Source organism: Entelurus aequoreus, linkage group LG04, assembly GCF_033978785.1.
Source record: "Entelurus aequoreus isolate RoL-2023_Sb linkage group LG04, RoL_Eaeq_v1.1, whole genome shotgun sequence".
In the NCBI taxonomy this organism is placed as follows: Eukaryota; Metazoa; Chordata; class Actinopteri; order Syngnathiformes; family Syngnathidae; genus Entelurus; species Entelurus aequoreus.
In genome coordinates this window covers 90,367,192-90,384,218 of record NC_084734.1, presented here as the reverse complement: position 1 = coordinate 90,384,218, position 17,027 = coordinate 90,367,192, and the positions used below count along the sequence as shown (strand labels likewise).

General features: G+C 39.6%; 1 protein-coding gene across 1 annotated transcript in view; it reads left to right on the top strand.

Annotated features, from left to right (window-relative positions):
• The window catches only part of dele1 (DAP3 binding cell death enhancer 1), a 24,628-nt gene extending 10,069 nt beyond the window's left edge, over window positions 1-14,559 (top strand). The window contains exons 3-12 of the mRNA XM_062045994.1: window positions 1-30; window positions 2,138-2,273; window positions 2,350-2,532; window positions 2,634-2,704; window positions 2,808-2,901; window positions 8,554-8,696; window positions 11,596-11,751; window positions 11,981-12,073; window positions 13,480-13,633; window positions 13,705-14,559. The exon at window positions 1-30 is cut by the window's left edge and continues 76 nt beyond it. Of these exons, the coding sequence (XP_061901978.1) occupies window positions 1-30; window positions 2,138-2,273; window positions 2,350-2,532; window positions 2,634-2,704; window positions 2,808-2,901; window positions 8,554-8,696; window positions 11,596-11,751; window positions 11,981-12,073; window positions 13,480-13,633; window positions 13,705-13,949 (1,305 nt within the window). The 3' untranslated portion in view covers window positions 13,950-14,559. The remainder of the gene's footprint in view (window positions 31-2,137; window positions 2,274-2,349; window positions 2,533-2,633; window positions 2,705-2,807; window positions 2,902-8,553; window positions 8,697-11,595; window positions 11,752-11,980; window positions 12,074-13,479; window positions 13,634-13,704) is intronic.
• Window positions 14,560-17,027: the final 2,468 nt, after the last annotated feature.

Below are 17,027 nucleotides of genomic sequence, written 5' to 3'. Positions count from 1 at the left end.
CATTACACAGCTCTTGACGCCATGGGTTGGGTAAGTCCATGTCTTTGCCATACTGATTTTATGGCAGTCTTCACATCTCATGTGGGCCTCGATAGAAAATCCATTCAGTCTTCACAAACAAAAGACCCACAATCTCATCATATGATCTGTCAGTGTAAGACCACAGAGCAAGTGCACTTCAAAATAGTTTATGTCACTAAGTGAAGTTATCGGTACAGTACTGATGTGTATTTACAGCACATTATAATCGTTCCTACTGCGCCCCTCAATGGTCTCACTTGCTTACTGCTTTTGGCTCTCACTTTGAGTTGTCTCAAATGCTGCATTGTAATATGATAAGAAGCATATCTATCTAGGTTTGCATTTCAAAATATGTGATATTTTTCTGGAGAAATAAGGGATTTTTATCCAACCCCAATGGTGTGTGCAACGAACCGTGTTTTACTGCTGTGCTTTTATGTTCAAGCCTTGACTTTTTGACAGGCGGCAGGATGCGTGTTACACTGATGTTTACCAAGTTTGCAGAGGGAAATCTGTGTGAGCGCACGTGCGTGTTTGTGCGTGCGTTTGTCTGTTTGCTTGTGCCGGGAACAGCGGAGTGCTGAGAGAGATGGCTAAAAAAAAAAACCGGCAAAGTGGGAAGAGAGCAAAGAGCCCAAAATAAGATGAGCGAGAGGTTCTGCGATCATTCCAAACTTAAAGACAGACAATGTGCTAAAATGTTTGCACTGTCAAAAAGAGCTGCAGTATGTTACAAAAAAAGCTCCCTGCAAATTTAAGAGCAGCAAACAATCAGAAACAGATCAATGGTCTATTCTGGCAGCTAAAGCCATTGTATATGTTTGACTTACCGGTACATTCCAAATATTTGATCCACAACGCTTCAGGGCATGTGAGGATATTGTCACTCAATTTATCATGCTTTATCAGAGTGTTTTTGTTTAGTTTTGGGGTTTTTTCACTATCTGTTAACTAGTTTTAGCCTACCGTATTTTTCGGACTATAAGTCGCAGTTTTTTTCATAGTTTGGCCGGAGGTGCGACTTATATTCAGGAGCGACTTATGTGTGAAATGATGAACACATTAGCGTCAAATATCCAATAATATTATTGATGTCATTGACGTAAGAGACTAGACGTATAAGATTTCATGGGATTTAGCGATTAGGAGTGACAGATTGTTTGGTAAACGTATAGCATGTTCTATATGTTATAGTTATTTGAATGACTCTTACCATAATATGTGAGGTTAACATAGCAGTTGGTTATTTATGCCTCATATAACGTACACTTATTCAGCCTGTTGTTCACTATTCTTTAGACATTTTAAATTGCCTTTCAAATGTCTATTCTTGCTGTTGGCTTTTAGCAAATACATTTCCCCAAAATATGCGACTTATACTCCAGTGCGACTTATATGTTTTTTTCCTTCTTTATTGTGCATTTTCGGCCAGTGCGACTTATACTCTGGAGCGACTTATACTCCGAAAAATACGGTACTTATTTGTATGTACTTTTTTAATATAATATTCAGTGCTATAGTATAATTTAAAGTGCAATTTTGATGTTATGTGCATTTCTAAGAAGAGAGACTAAAGGTCATTAGAAAAATCCTTGTATAGACAAACATTGCAGCTATAAAGTGTTTTATGTTCAATCAGTCAATCGAACAAGTTAATCGATAGATCGCTTGATTACTAAATTAATCGATAACTGTAGCCCTAGCTTACAGTCCAATAAAAACAAAAAATATAGCTTGTGAATTTGTTTGTGAGGCCATACATTTTACTTAGCCTTAATCGTTTGTGTTAAGTCAATGCAATGGAATATGATCTTTTAGTGTGTCTTTTTGCAAGTCAGATTCTGCATGTTGGTTAAGATTCTTTGATTTTTCCAGAGTTTGCAAGTAGGAACTGTGTACTGTATTCCAGTACTGTACATGTTTACTTAATATAAATAATATTTTTGAAATCTGACGTTACTTTTTAAATTTTCTGATTCTCCCTCATAAACAGTAAATTGTTCACAACTGATTAACAGGATTTTCACTGCATCAATGACCTATTATTCCGGCGGTCGCTGTACAGTATATTTTTAACAAGCTGGCATTACTGACTAAATGAATGTTTTATCCAAAGGGTGCGGCGGCGGTGCTTTTCATGCAGATCTGCCGGAAAGTCCACTCTCGATTCTCTTCAGGCACGGACCCCAGTCCAACCTTGTCGGCACCGTCCACTTTGCACCACTGTGGCTACCGCCTCCTGCTGGAGATCCGTGAGCACTTCATCTTTAAATAATACAATTCCCATTTTGGACACCGTTTTGACACCTATTTGTGTGTTTTCCTTAGTGTCCAGGAAGGATGTGGTTCCAAGAAGAAGTCATGTGTTGTGCCTGCACAGTCAGTCCTCGGATGAGGGCATAAGCAGCAGCAGTAGTGGTCCAATCGCCAGCAGTGAGCAGAACCACCTGTACACTAACACCTCCACACGAGTCCACCAGGGGCCGCCAGGCGAGGGTTCACCTTTCCAAGGTATGTTCAGTCCTCTTGAGATAGATTCTATGCAATTAAAGCCAATTTAGAGGATTAGTTTGACACACTATTTCATCTCTAATGATTCATTTTAAACACAGAGGGATATTTGGACCTGGTGGAAAATGTCTGCAAGAAAGATGAGGCGGAGGTTGAACGTGCTCATGCTAAGGTTCACATTGTCAATTCATAGAATTTTAAATTAATGCTTTTATCTGGTTGATGTTTACAATATTTTTTAAGTTGTAGGTGCTGTTGTCCTCTGTTGCTTTCAGGATGTGTTTTCAAGCGAGGAGAGGCTGGCAGAAGCGGCACAGAACCTCAAAAAAGTGGCAGACACCAACATCCCAGTCATCCTGAACATTATTGGTAATCACACCACTATTCCTTCATTAGGCTAAGTCCACACATACAGATTTAATGCTCCTACCTCTGGGGTCAAATGTGTTCCCACACACAGTGTTAAAAGCTTTCATGCACCAGTTCTAAGCAGGGCCGGTTCTAGATGAGGGGGCAGTCAGAAATGTAAACAGGGCATATTGGTAAATGGGTTATACTTGTATAGCGCTTTTCTACCTTTTTTAAGGAACTCAAAGCGCTTTGACACCATTTCCACATTCACACACTGATGGCGGCAGCTGCCATGCAAGGCGCTAACCAGGACCCATCAGGAGCAAGGGTGAAGTGTCTTGCTCAAGGACACAACGGACGTGACTAGGATGGTAGAAGGTGGGGATTGAACCAGGAACCCTCAGGTTGCTGGCACAGCCACTCTCCCAACCGGGCCACGCCGTCCCCATGTGTACACACTGATCCATCATGCTCTGTTATGTCAACTTTTAACATGTTATTTTGTGAATATATTAAATTGTACGTTCTCAATTTCAAAAATGTTGATTTTAAGGGCAAGACATTTATTTGAGGGGGCTCCGCCTAGGGGTGTAACGGTACACAAAAATTTTGGTTCGGTACGTACCTCGGTTTCGAGGTCACGGTTCGGTTCATTTTCGGTACAGTAAGAAAACATCAAAATATACACTACCGTTCAAAAGTTTGAGGTCACCCAAACAATTTAGTGGAATAACCTTCATTTGTAAGAACAAGAATAGACTGTGGAGTTTCAGATGAAAGTTCTCTTTTTCTGGCCATTTTGAGCGTTTAATTGAGCCCACAAATGTGATGCTCCAGAAAGTCAATCTGCTCAAAGGAAGGTCAGTTTTGTAGCTTCTGTAAGGAGCTAAAGTGTTTTCAGATGTGTGAACATGATTGCACAAGGGTTTTCTAATCATCAATTAGCCTTCTGAGCCAATGAGCAAACACATTGTACCATTAGAACACTGGAGTGATAGTTGCTGGAAATGGGCCTCTATACACCTATGTAGATATTGCACCAAAAAGCAGACATTTGCAGCTAGAATAGTCATTTACCACATTAGCAATGTATAGAGTGTATTTCTGTAAAGTTAAGACTAGTTTAAAGTTATCTTCATTGAAAAGTACAGTGCTTTTCCTTCAAAAATAAGGACATTTACATGTGACCCCAAACTTTTGAACGCTAGTGTACATTTTTTGGTTATTTATTTACCAAATTTGCAAAATCTTCCACCAAAAATATTTGTCTTAGTGTAATATTTGATGTGAAGTAATGGGAACCTTGGATAGGTCAATAATTCATAATAACATTGATTTTGATTCAATATTATGTTTTGAGCAATGACAGTTTGAAAGAAAAAAAAACAGCTTTGTTTTATTAGTCAACATTGCAACTTTTTCTAAATGACATTTAACCTTTAAGCTTTTTTTATTTCACTTTTGTTATGTTTTTCTTTATTTGAATAGTATTTTTAGAATGTGCCGTGGGCCTTTAAAACATTAGCTGTGGGCCACAAATGGCACACTTTTGACACCCCTGCTATAGATAATAACAAATTAAATCTGATAAATCTATGGATAAAAAGCAGAGCCTGGCGACGCATGCACGTTTATCCTAATTCTCTCTCTGTCTCTGCCCCTCCCTCACCAATGCTGCTGCACGCACAATTTGTTTTGTTTTCAACCCCTTCTTAACCCTGAACGTACATTGAAAATACACGCAACCCTAACTCAAAATGCCGGACATTTGAGGCATTTAAGAAACTCCGCCCTGACAGCTCCGCAAAAGAGGACATGTCCGGTGAAAAGAGGACGTATGGTCAGTCTATCGTAGCCCGGTCGCTGCTAGCATGCCGTGTGTTGTGCCTCGGTGTGCATTGTTTACACAACGTGCGTTACGCTACTTAATATGTCTGTGTGGAAACTCGTTCGGTACACCTCCGAACCGAACCGGAACCCCCGTACCGAAACGGTTCAATACAAATACACGTACCGTTACACCCCTAGCTCTCCCCCTTTTTACCCCTATGTAAAGCCGGCCTCGGTTCTAAGAAGTGCTGTGCAAAATTACGATAGATATTGTAATATGACATAAAATGTCTTATCAGTAATTAAGTAGAACACACGAGGTTCTCTCTTTTTACATATCAGAATTGATCCTTTGTTTTAATATAGTACCGTATTTTCCGGACCATAGGGCCCACTGGATTATAAGGCGCACTGCCGATGAGCGGGTCTAGTCAGGTCTATTTTCATACAAAAGGCGCACCGGATTACAGGGCACATTAAAGGGGTCATATTATTATTATTTTTTTCTAAATGTAAAAGACTTCCTTGTGGTGTACATAACATGTAATGGTGGTTCTTTGGTCAAAATGTTGCATAGATGATGTTTTACACATCATCTTCAAGTCTCTTCAGGATGCGTCGTTTTGTGGGCGCTCTTATTTACGTGGCTCACCTTCGACAGCGTCTTCTCCCCGTCATCTTTGTTGTAGCGGTGTAGCGTGCAAGGACGGGCGTGGAAGAAGTGTCAAAAGATGGCGCTAACTGTTTTAATGACATTCAGACTTCAATCAATAACGGAGCAGCATCTCCTCATCCGTGCACGGCTCACCAGTGCAACAACAACGAGGCCGGAAATGTGTCCTGTGAAAAACCGTCCGACCGGAACTCTCTAATAACTAAAGTTCCTTGGGTGAATAATGTAAAGTCACTACACCGGTATGTTTTTGTGCTTTCATGGTGAGTTTATTGACAGATATAAGTAAGAACTTTACACTACTTTATATTAGAAATGGCAACAGCGGAGGATGAATGTCACATAACAAGAAGATAGAGAAAAAGAAGAAGCTTATCGACTACGGTGTCACCACGTACTACAAAGGCGGAAGCGCACAAATTTTCAGGACTTATGCAGATCCCAAATACAGATCAGCAGCTGCCAGAAAGTAAGAAAAGTTGCTTTCGCATAATATTGCGAAACAAAATGACAGATAATGTCTTACCTTATACACACACCATAATAATACTCATATGTTGAAGCACAGCACAGTACAATTCGTCAAGCGGTGCGGCTTCATAGCTTACCAAAGTCGTACTAAAACATTTGGATAGATTTCTGAGCGCCGTGTGTAATGTTCTATATTTTCAATGGAACACATAACATTTTGTTGTTGTTTACTTAAGTCAGTCTACACGTATCTATTATATGTGACTGCCATCATATTGCAGTCTACATGTACACTATCGTTCAAAAGTTTGGGGTCACATGTAAATGTCCTTATTTTAGAAGGAAAAGCACTGTACTTTTCAATGAAGATAACTTTAAACTACCGTAATTTCCAGACTATAAGCCGCTACTTTTTCCCCTCGTTCTGGTCCCTGCGGCTTATACAACGGTGCGGCTTATTTACGGCCTGTTCTTCTCCGACACCGACGAAGAGGATTTCGGTGGTTTTAGTACGCAGGAGGAAGACGATGACACAATGATTAAAGACTGACTTTTCGTACAGGCGAGCACTTTGTATTACTTTGCACCGTTGTATTATTTGTACTCTGCACGAATGCTGTTCGCCATGTCAAAGATGTGAAAGTTTGATTGAATGATTGAAAGATTTATTGTTAATAAATGGGACGCTTTGCGTTCCCAAACAGTCATCTCTGTCCCGACAATCCCCTCCGTGGTAGCAGGAACCCTTATATACTACGGTAATTACACATCAAAACCCTGCGGCTTATAGTCGGGTGCGGCTTATATATGGAGCAATCTGTATTTTCCCCTAAATTTAGCTGGCGCGGCTTATAGTCAGGTGCGGCTTATAGTCCGGAAATTACGTCTTAACTTTACAGAAATACACTCTATACATTGCTAATGTGGTAAATGACTATTCTAGCTGCAAATGTCTGCTTTTTGGTGCAATATCTACATAGGTGTATAGAGGCCCATTTCCAGCAACTATCACTCCAGTGTTCTAATGGTACAATGTGTTTGCTCATTGACTCAGAAGGCTAATTGATGATTAGAAAACCCTTGTGCAATCATGTTCACACATCTGAAAACACTTTAGCTCGTTACAGAAGCTACAAAACTGACCTTCCTTTGAGCAGATTGACTTTCTGGAGCATCACATTTGTGGGCTCAATTAAACGCTCCAAATGGCCAGAAAAAGAGAACTTTCATCTGAAACTCGACAGTCTATTCTTGTTCTTAGAAATGAAGGCTATTCCACAAAATTGTTTGGGTGACCCCAAACTTTTGAACGGTAGTGTATCTCTTGTGTGTTACTGCCATCTACTGGTCACACTTGTCATTTCACCATGTACCAAATAAAATACCGTAATTTCCGGACTATAAGCCGCACCTGACTATAAGCCGCACCAGCTAAATTTAGGGGAAAATACAGATTGCTCCATATATAAGCCGCACCCGACTATAAGCCGCAGGGTTTTGATGTGTAATTAGCGTAGTATATAGTGTAATTAGCGTAGTATATAGTGTAATTAGCGTAGTATATAGTGTAATTAGCGTAGTATATAGGGGTTCCTGCTACTACGAGGGGATTGTCGGGACAGAGATGACTGTTTAGGAACGCAAAGCGTCCCATTTATTAACAATAAATCTTTCAATCATTCAATCAAACTTTCACATCTTTGACATGGCGAACAGCATTTGTGCAGAGTACAAATAATACAACGGTGCAAAGTAATACAAAGTGCTCGCCTGTACGTTATCAAAATAACCAGCCTACCGGTATATGAAAAGTCAGTCTTTAATCATTGTGTCATCGTCTTCCTCCTGCGTACTAAAACCACCCAAATCCTCTTCGTCGGTGTCGGAGAAGAACAGGCCGTAAATAAGCCGCACCCTTGTATAAGCCGCAGGGACCAGAACCAGGGGAAAAAGTAGCGGCTTATAGTCCGGAAATTACGGTAGCTTTGAGGTCGGTAAGCACAACCAAAATGATTCCGTACATTAGGCGCACCGGGGTTATAAGGCACACTGTTGAGTTTTTAAAAAAATGAAAGGGTTTTAAGTGTGCCTTATAGTCCGAAAAATACGCCAAGTACAGTTCAGCCTGCATAGTACAGTTTGAAGTAAATGTCTGACAAAGTATGCTTAGCTAAGTAGACGCAATCCAGTCAAAATGTGTTGGAAAAACTATCAATTACATTGATTTCCATTTCAAATGTTTTACTTCGATATCAACAGAGCGTTCCTAAAGTCTGACCAAAAATAGGATTTACAAATGTTCTATTGTTAACATTGTAATTTTATGTCTGGGAACAGCTGCTATTTTGCGGGAGCATTTTTACATCACTCGAAAGAACTTTACGCCAAGAGCCGGAGGGAGCATAAATGTCGACAACGTTGCACAGGCAGAAAGTACAATGTAAGCTAAAACAAGAAAACGGGGAAACACTGTACATGTTATACGTACAAGTCTTTCTGAAAACAGGTTTTGTTGCCAAGTATAATTTAAAATACATGTGGTTGTTTCCGACAGTTCAGAGAGCATAAGCCGAACAGGTGTTTTACCCATCATCACACAATCAACTTCTAACATTGTGAGTGGTGTCTTGGTGTTTTCAGGTTGCAACACAACTCAACAAACCGGTTTTCATTTGTCTCACCGCCGGTCGATGCAGGTCTGGAGAGAGCAAAGAGCGAGAACTACGAGGAAGCCTTCGTCTGTTTTGTGGCAGCAGCTCAGCAAGGCTACAGCAAGGCTGAGTTTAATACTGGTGTGTGTTACGAGATGGGCAGAGGAGTCAGCGAGGACAAGGAGAAGGTGAGGACCATCCTTTTTTCTTCTGGTTTAACATGATCTAAAATTAGACTTGGATTAACATCTGACACTGATGGAAGGGTAATATTTCAACAATATGTTTATTATTGCTTCTGTATAGCCTCTTACTGAGTTAGGGATGCTAAGTGACATGAGAGGAATGGAATATTTAGGATGCAGTACATTTCTACACTAGAGTAAGCACAATAATAAACATGTGGATGAATATGTATTTAACCAAACAAGCATTATTATTAGAGATGTCCGATAATGGCTTTTTTGCCGATATTGTCCAACTCTTAATTACCGATTCCGATATCAACCGATACCGATATATACAGTTGTGGATTTAACACATTATTATGCCTAATTTTGTTGTGATGCCCCGCTGGATGCATTAAACCAGTGGTTCTTAACCTGGGTTCAATCAAACCCTAGGGGTTCGGTGAGTCGCCCTCAGGGGTTCGGTGGAGGTCAAGACACACCTGACTCATCGTGTAAATAAAAACTTGTCCCTATCGGCGTATTATGGATACGGCAACAGCAGAAGTCACACTGATTTGCAGGTGTGTCATTTGTTGTGAGTTCATGCACTGTGTTGGTTGTGTTCTTTGAACAAGGTGATGTTTATGCACAGTTAATATTGTGCACCAGTAAAAATTAAAGCTGCAAGCAGCGTTGGTCGGGCCCGCTTATTTGGCAATTTCCGCCAGTCCTGATGTGTGTAAAAAGTTTGGTGAGTTTTGAAGTATTTTAAGGGGGTCAAATTACAGCTCAAAGAGGCAAACATTTGTGTTTTTATGAAACTTTTGTTTTAAAGGGGTGATTGCCAACTTCCTGTTGATTTTTGCTGAAGTATGTCAGTGTATGAAATCTAGCTCTAAGTCAGACCTACATAGAGGTTTTTATTTCATGTCTCTGCGATATTCGTACTGGGAGTTAGAGGAAGTGTTGTCTGTGTTTTTTTCCTAGGTGCTGCGGCACAGTGGTTCTTCTCTTTGAAGGCTCGTAAAATCACAGCAGCGCAGCAGCATCAGCCCAGTGGTTCTTTGAAGGCTCGTAAAATTAAAACCATAGCACTTATCAAAAGTCTTTCGTCTACTTCTAATCAGAAGGGTTCAATCTCTCTCCTGTAGTAGTTTGAAGCCGAAACGACAAACGCGCTCAGAGATGTTTGATGTTTGATGTTTGGTGACCGCTTTTTACAAAAATGTTGTTTTGAAGGGGGGATATCAAACTTCCTGTTGATTTTTGCTGAAGGATGTCAATCTATGAAATGTAGGTCTAGGTGAGACCTACATAGAGGTTTTTGTTTCATGTCTCTTAAGACGTTCCTACCGGAAGTTACGAGCAGTTTTGTCTGTGTTTTCCTCTGAGGGGCAGTTTTGTCTCTGTTTTATTCAAAAATTGCGCTAGAGCGCAATTTTGAGTTTTGGGGTTCGTTTTTTTTTATTAGATCGCAATTTCCACCAGTCCTGATGTGTGTGAAAAGTTTGGTGAGTTTTGAAGTATTTTAAGGGGGTCAAATTACAGCTCAAAGAGGCAAAAATTAGTGATTTTAGTCAATTTTTGTCTTAAAAGGGGAATTGCCAACTTCCTGTTGGTTTTTGCCCGAGGATGTCCAATTATGAAATGTAGGTCTAAGTCAGACCTACATAGAGGTTTTTGTTTCATGTCTCTACAACCTTCCTAGTGGGAGTTAGAGGCAGTTTGTTTTTGTTTTTTCCTAGGGGGCGCTAGAGCGCAATTTTGAGTTTTGGGGTTTGGTTTTTTTATTAGATGGCAATGTTCGCAGGTCCTGATGTGTGTGTCAAATATGGTGAGTTTTGAAGCATGTTAAGTGGGTCAAACTAGAGTTTAATGTGGCGGCGGAATAATAATAGTAAACCTTACAATAACAATAGGGTCCTCTGTACCTTTGTAAAGGACTCCCTTTGGGAGTCCTTTACAAAGGTACTTGCGGCCCCTAAAAACATGTAACTTTGTCTTGAATTTGAAAAAAAAAACATTTTATTTTTCACTAAAGAAGGGTTTGTTGAATATGAAACTGGTGGGGTTCGGTACCTCCAACAAGGTTAAGAACCACTGCATTAAACAATGTAACAAGGTTTTACAAAATAAATCAACTCAAGTTATGGAAATGAATGCCAACATGGCACTGCCATATTTATTATTGAAGTCACAAAGTGCATTATTTTTTTCAACATGCCTCAAAACAGCAGCTTGGAATTTGGGACATGCTCTCCCTGAGAGAGCATGAGGAGGTTGAGGTGGGCGGGGTTGGGGAGGCTAGCGGGGGGTGTATATTGTAGTGTCCCGGAAGAGTTAGTGCTGCAAGGGGTTCTGGGTATTTGTTCTGTTGTGTTTATGTTGTGTTACGGTGCGGATGTTCTCCCGAAATGTGTTTGTCATTCTTGTTTGGTGTGGGTTCTGATGGGACCAGATCTTTTACATATATCCATATTTAAGTGTTACTTCTTTTGAAACTCCTATAGTCATATTTTCATCAGTTCACAGTGTGGCGCATATTTGTAACAGTGTTAAAGTTGTTTATACGGCAACCCTCAGTGTGACCTGTATGGCTGTTGACCAAGTATGCCTTGCATTCACTTGTGTGTGTGAAAAGCCGTAGATATTATGTGCCTTTAATGTTTATTGGCGCTCTGTACTTCTCCCTACGTCCGTGTACACAGCGGCGTTTTAAAAAGTCATACATTTTACTTTTTGAAACCGATACCGATAATTTCCGATATTACATTTTAACTGCCGATATTATCGGACATCTCTAATTATTATCTTTGTGTGTTTAAGCACATTAGATTTCACTAATTGTTGTCAGTTTTTGAATATCATTTGCCCAACTATATTCACTGTAGTTGTTTATCCCCCCATTCTCGTGCAGGCGTTCCATTACTACTGGCGGGCAGCAGTCGGGGGTCACAAACAGGCTCAGTATCGTTGTGCAAAGCTGCTTCTGACTCGGGAGCAGCAAAGTACAGAACAGCTGAACGTCGCCATCAACCTCCTGGAGCAAGCTGCTGCAGCTGACCTGACTAAGGTGGGACTCGTCTACACATCTTGTTGTTTATCCCCACTTTGCTACAATTTTAGTGCATGATTCGATCACACCAAATAGAGGTTTGAAAATGTGTCATAATAATCTTTGTAGGGCATTAGTGTTTACTGAAACCAGTAAAAGGGAGAAGCGGCTGGTCAAATGGTGTTATTGTAACATTTGTGTAAGCTCAACATCGTACCATTTTAGGTTTGCCTCAATTTCTGTTCAGGCTCAATTGTGCCTGGCTTCTGTGTACGCCCGGGAGCCGGTGAGAGATGGGAGCAAGTCTGTCCACTACCTGCAGATGGCAGCAAAGAGCAGAGTGAGCACCCTTCTTGTATTCCTATACTTCTATCTAGGCTTTTTATCAATGACTTCATATGAGGGATGGGCAATATATGTACATGTATATATATATGTGTGTGTGTGTGTGTGTGTGTGTGTGTGTGTGTGTGTGTGTGTGTGTGTGTGTGTGTGTGTGTGTGTGTGTGTGTGTGTGTGTGTGTGTGTGTGTGTGTGTGTGTGTGTGTGTGTGTGTGTGTGTGTGTGTGTGTGTGTGTGTGTGTGTGTGTGTGTGTGTGTGTGTGTGTATACCTATACATATATATATGTGTGTGCATATATATGCATACATATACATCCATATATATACAGTGTTTCCCACACATTCATTTATTTGTGGCGGCCCGCCACGAAAGAATTACGTCCGCCACAAATTTAAAAAAAATAAATAAATAAAAAAAATATTTTTTTTTTTTTTGTCCTGTCCAGCTTCTCAGGCAAATCATATAGTTGATGTAGATGTAGATGTAGATGTAGATGATCATATAGTTGATGTAGATGCCCATATAGGCTGTTCACATTTACTTTACAAAAGAGAAGTGTAGGATACTTCTCTTGTTGCCTTATTTGTATTTGACCACTACTGTTTTCTGTTTATTTGTTACTGACTGTGGCAGGACACCTCTGCCTCTGTTTCACTTTATGTTGCTGGTAAATAATATGGTTGTAGTAGTAGGCTAAAGTTAAATTATTTAGTATGCACTAATTAAAGGGGCAGAGCTTTAAGAGACATTTTAGCTTTTATATTTTATAAGATATATTTTTTGTAAGAACCACAATTAATAAATATATTTCAGTGAATAACTTATTGTTCAAATCTGTATATAAATATGTACATAAAGTGTTGTAATTATATTGTAAAATGGATGGATGGATGGACGTTTAAAACAAAACTGTTATTATTAATTAGTAAGTATAGATTTTTTGAGCCTTTTTAGAGAAAATCATATCATTGTAGTAAATTATGCAAATTACTCGATGATGTCACGGTGGCCACGCCCATAGCCACGCCCCCACCGCCACAGGTATCTTGGCAGTTTATGGGAAACACTGTATGTATATGTATATGTATATGTGTGTGTGTGTATATATACGTGTGTGTGTGTATGTGTGTATATCCATACATATATATGTGTGTGCATATATATGCATACATATACATCCATATATATATATATATTTACACATATATATGTTTATATATACCTATACATCTATATATATATATATATATACACATCCATATATACATATACATCCGTATATATGTGTATATGTTTTGGTTATTGTTATTGCACTGTCCACAAGGATTTTAAGTGCGTCTTATAGTCTTAAAAATACGGTAGACATCTTTGAGGCCAGTTTTCATTCCTTGCTTGTGTCTAGGATGGTGCTGCTCTGCTCCTGCTGGGTCAGTGCTATGAGAGTGGCTTTGGGGTGCAGCAGAACCTAAGAACAGCCATGCACTTTTACAGACAAGCTGCTCAAGCAGGCAACAAGCAAGCCGGTCTCTTAGTGACGTCTCCCACTGAGACGGACGGTAAGCGAAAGCCCGTCCCGTGTTTGGTTTGGGTAAGTGTGAGACCTTGATACTCTCCTCCGTCACTGCAGTGTTGCGCTCCATCCGATCTTCACCGTGTTTCGCCGCGTCCGACCTCCACCCCAAGCGGCCGCTCTCCTCTCTGGCCAGCCGTGTGCTCGCGGACACCGGTCCCTCCGTCACTCTTCCCTTCCTGCCCCACTCCTGGAGCACAGGCAGCATGGATTGCCCTCCATCGATGTCCTCCACTCCTCTTCACCTTCATCCCCAAAGCCGAGAGGGAAAACCGTGCCAGTGGATCGTAGGGATTGGATAACCGCCATTTCGGGTGGTTGGTTTCATTCAGATCAGGTTTGCTGGCCTACTTATAATGATTAAGCTATACTGTCTCTTTTTTACTTGGAGACTATCCTGTCGTTATTTATTTTAAAAAAGGGTTATTTTATTGCTCTAAAACTGTTTTTACATCCGTTTGGTAATTTCATTAGAGCTTAAAATTCACTCTTTTTTGCACTTGCGCTCTAGCTCACAGATCTATATATACAAAAAAATGCATGTGCAAAGGCAAAACAAATGTCCTTTCTTTAATAAACCATGCAGTGGTCGGGTGTAGACGTAAAAAAAACGTCTCATGATAATTCACACCGAGCAGAGTAAGTAGCGTTCATATTTGTGTATGTAAATGCTAATCATGTTTACATACTTATTTTATCCCTGTCTTTATTCGACAATGTGTGCCTTTGGGCTTGTGGGGACATGTCCCTCTCTACATGTGTGGCATTAATCCTGTTTAACAGAGACTCCTTTAAACCAATGATGTGGAGGGATACCTCGTCCAACCATGTATTTGTACATGTGTCAATGTTACATATATGATGCCCTGCGGTACTTTTGCTACTGTGTGCATATTCACAATAAAAATATACAAAAATACTACTTTTATGTGGCTGTCTGCTTAGGTTTCCAACTATTTGCTCTACGAGAAAGAAAACAACAGAGAGAACCTACCTGTATATTGTCTGATAGGCACCAGTACATTCTCTTTTAAAAAAGGTTGGTCTTTAAAACGGAAGGACGCCTCTTTTTTTTAACTTTAATCAAGGGTCTTTGAATGCATCAGTTATGTGCAAGAAACTTAATGATAACTTTCTTCTACTGTATGCTGCCACAAAAATATTTCTTCCACATTATTTTAAACATTTTTCTATCATTTTGATGATGTCATCAGTTTTGGGTCAAGCGTGAGAAGTTATCCAGGTGGAACGAACCATTTAAAACATTCTTGATAGGTAGGTACTTTGACATTCTTAAATGGATTCATGCGACCTTATTATTGAACTTTGGATATTTCTTTTATATTCGTAATTATGACGTTGTTTTTCTATAACTTACACATTTAAATGACAGGGAAAGATCTTCAAACGTTACACAATCCCCTTACACCAGCGGTGTCAAACTCGTTTTCATTGAGGGTCACATCGCAGTTATGGATGCCCTCAGAGTGCCGGTTTTAGCAATGAGTAATATATGAATATATGTGTATACATATATATTACATTAACAATATATTTTTTTACATAAGCTGCAAAAAAAATATTTAAATTTTACTTCAAAAACTGGCAGCTCAGTCACCAGAATGTTTCAGTAAAAGCAGTGTTGTTTTTTTTACAGCATATCATTTTTTTTGTAAAAACCATTGTTTTAAAAATTCAAGCAACAGAAATGCCAGTTTGTTTTTTTTACTGTAAAATCTTGTTTTAATGTTGTTTTAATGTTTTAGTGTCTTTCTGTATATGGAGAAAAAACAGTACCAAAGTTGATTTTATGGTAAAAAAAAAAAAAAATTAAACCGTAACTTCTAGTGTCAATTTTACAGTCTACAATTTGATTGATAAGTTGTTTTGAAATCATAGGTCAAGCAGATATTTAAGTACAGTATTTATCTTTATTTTAACAAAAAATATTTTTGGAATACATAATATATTTTGATTTGGATAATATTGCATTTTAAAAGTGTCAGGTTCAAATACCAAACTATCTATTAAACGAGACAAGAAGCAAGGAATCAAGCAGAGACAGAGTTGAATTTTGCTCATGAGGAGAGACGTATTGGGCTGTACACTCAGTTACAGTTTCACCCTACGCTCTAAGACAGTGGTCCCCAACCTTTTTGTAACTGCGGACCGGTCAACGCTTGAAAATGTGTCCCACGAACCGGGGGATGGGAGGCTATTTTTTATTTTTTTGTCATAACAAAATACAATCATGTGTGCTTACGGACTGTATCCCCGCAGACTGTATTGATCTATATTGATATATAATGTAGGAACCAGAAATATTAATAACAGAAGGAAACAACCCTTTTGTGTGAATGAGTGGGAGGGAGGTTTTTTGGGTTGGTGCACTAATTGTAAGTGTATATTTGGTTTTTATGTTGATTTCATAAAAAAAAAAAAAAAAAATTGTATTTATTCTTATTTTATTTTTGTATTTCTTGTGCGGCCCGGTACCAATCGATCCACGGACCGGGGGGGGGGGGTATTTTTTTATTATTTTTTTTTGTCATAACAAAATACAATCATGTGTGCCTACGTTTTTTTGGTTCGGTGCACTAATCGTAAGTGTGTATTTTGTTGTTGTTGATTTAATAAAAAAAATAATTTTTATTTTTATTTTTTAATTTCTTGTGCGGCACGGTACCAATCGATCCACAGATCGGTACCGGGCCGCGGCCCGGTGGTTGGGGACCACTGCTCTAAGGTACAGTCCCACGTGCTCCTCTATTTATTCGGGCGTTCCCTAGTTAACATCACTGAGGCTGCTTCTGAAGGGAGGGGTAATGCAAGCAGCCCCAGTAGACACAATACATGATTATTCAGAATGGAAATGTGCTGACACTCGTGATTTCGCCCTGTCTCTGTTTTGTCTGCGTTGAGGTACTCGATGTCCGTCCTTGGCTGCCAGCATGCAGGGTCTGGATACGAGACAACTCGCAATGGAAGATTACACGTTGTGTGCCTTTGCACAGATAGAAAAGTACAACTTCAGCACAATTGCTAATAACTATAGCAACGGCCTTTAAGCATAAAAGCTGTGTGATAACTTATACATAATTATTCTAACAAAAAGATATGCAATTGCATGCAGTACATGATTTTTAATGTCAGAAGGGAAATAAATGTATTTAGTAAGAAAGCATTTTATCAGCGCAAATTATTTCCAGGCTTTTGCAAGCCACATAAAATAATGTGGCGTGCCAGATTTGGCCCCCGGGCCTTGAGTTTGACATGAGTGGCGTACAACTGCAACATCCCCACTATCCTCCACTCCTGGTGTCATCAGGTGTACCTAATGTTGTGGTCTTCAATTAGCCCCGCCTACTCCCGGAAGTGAC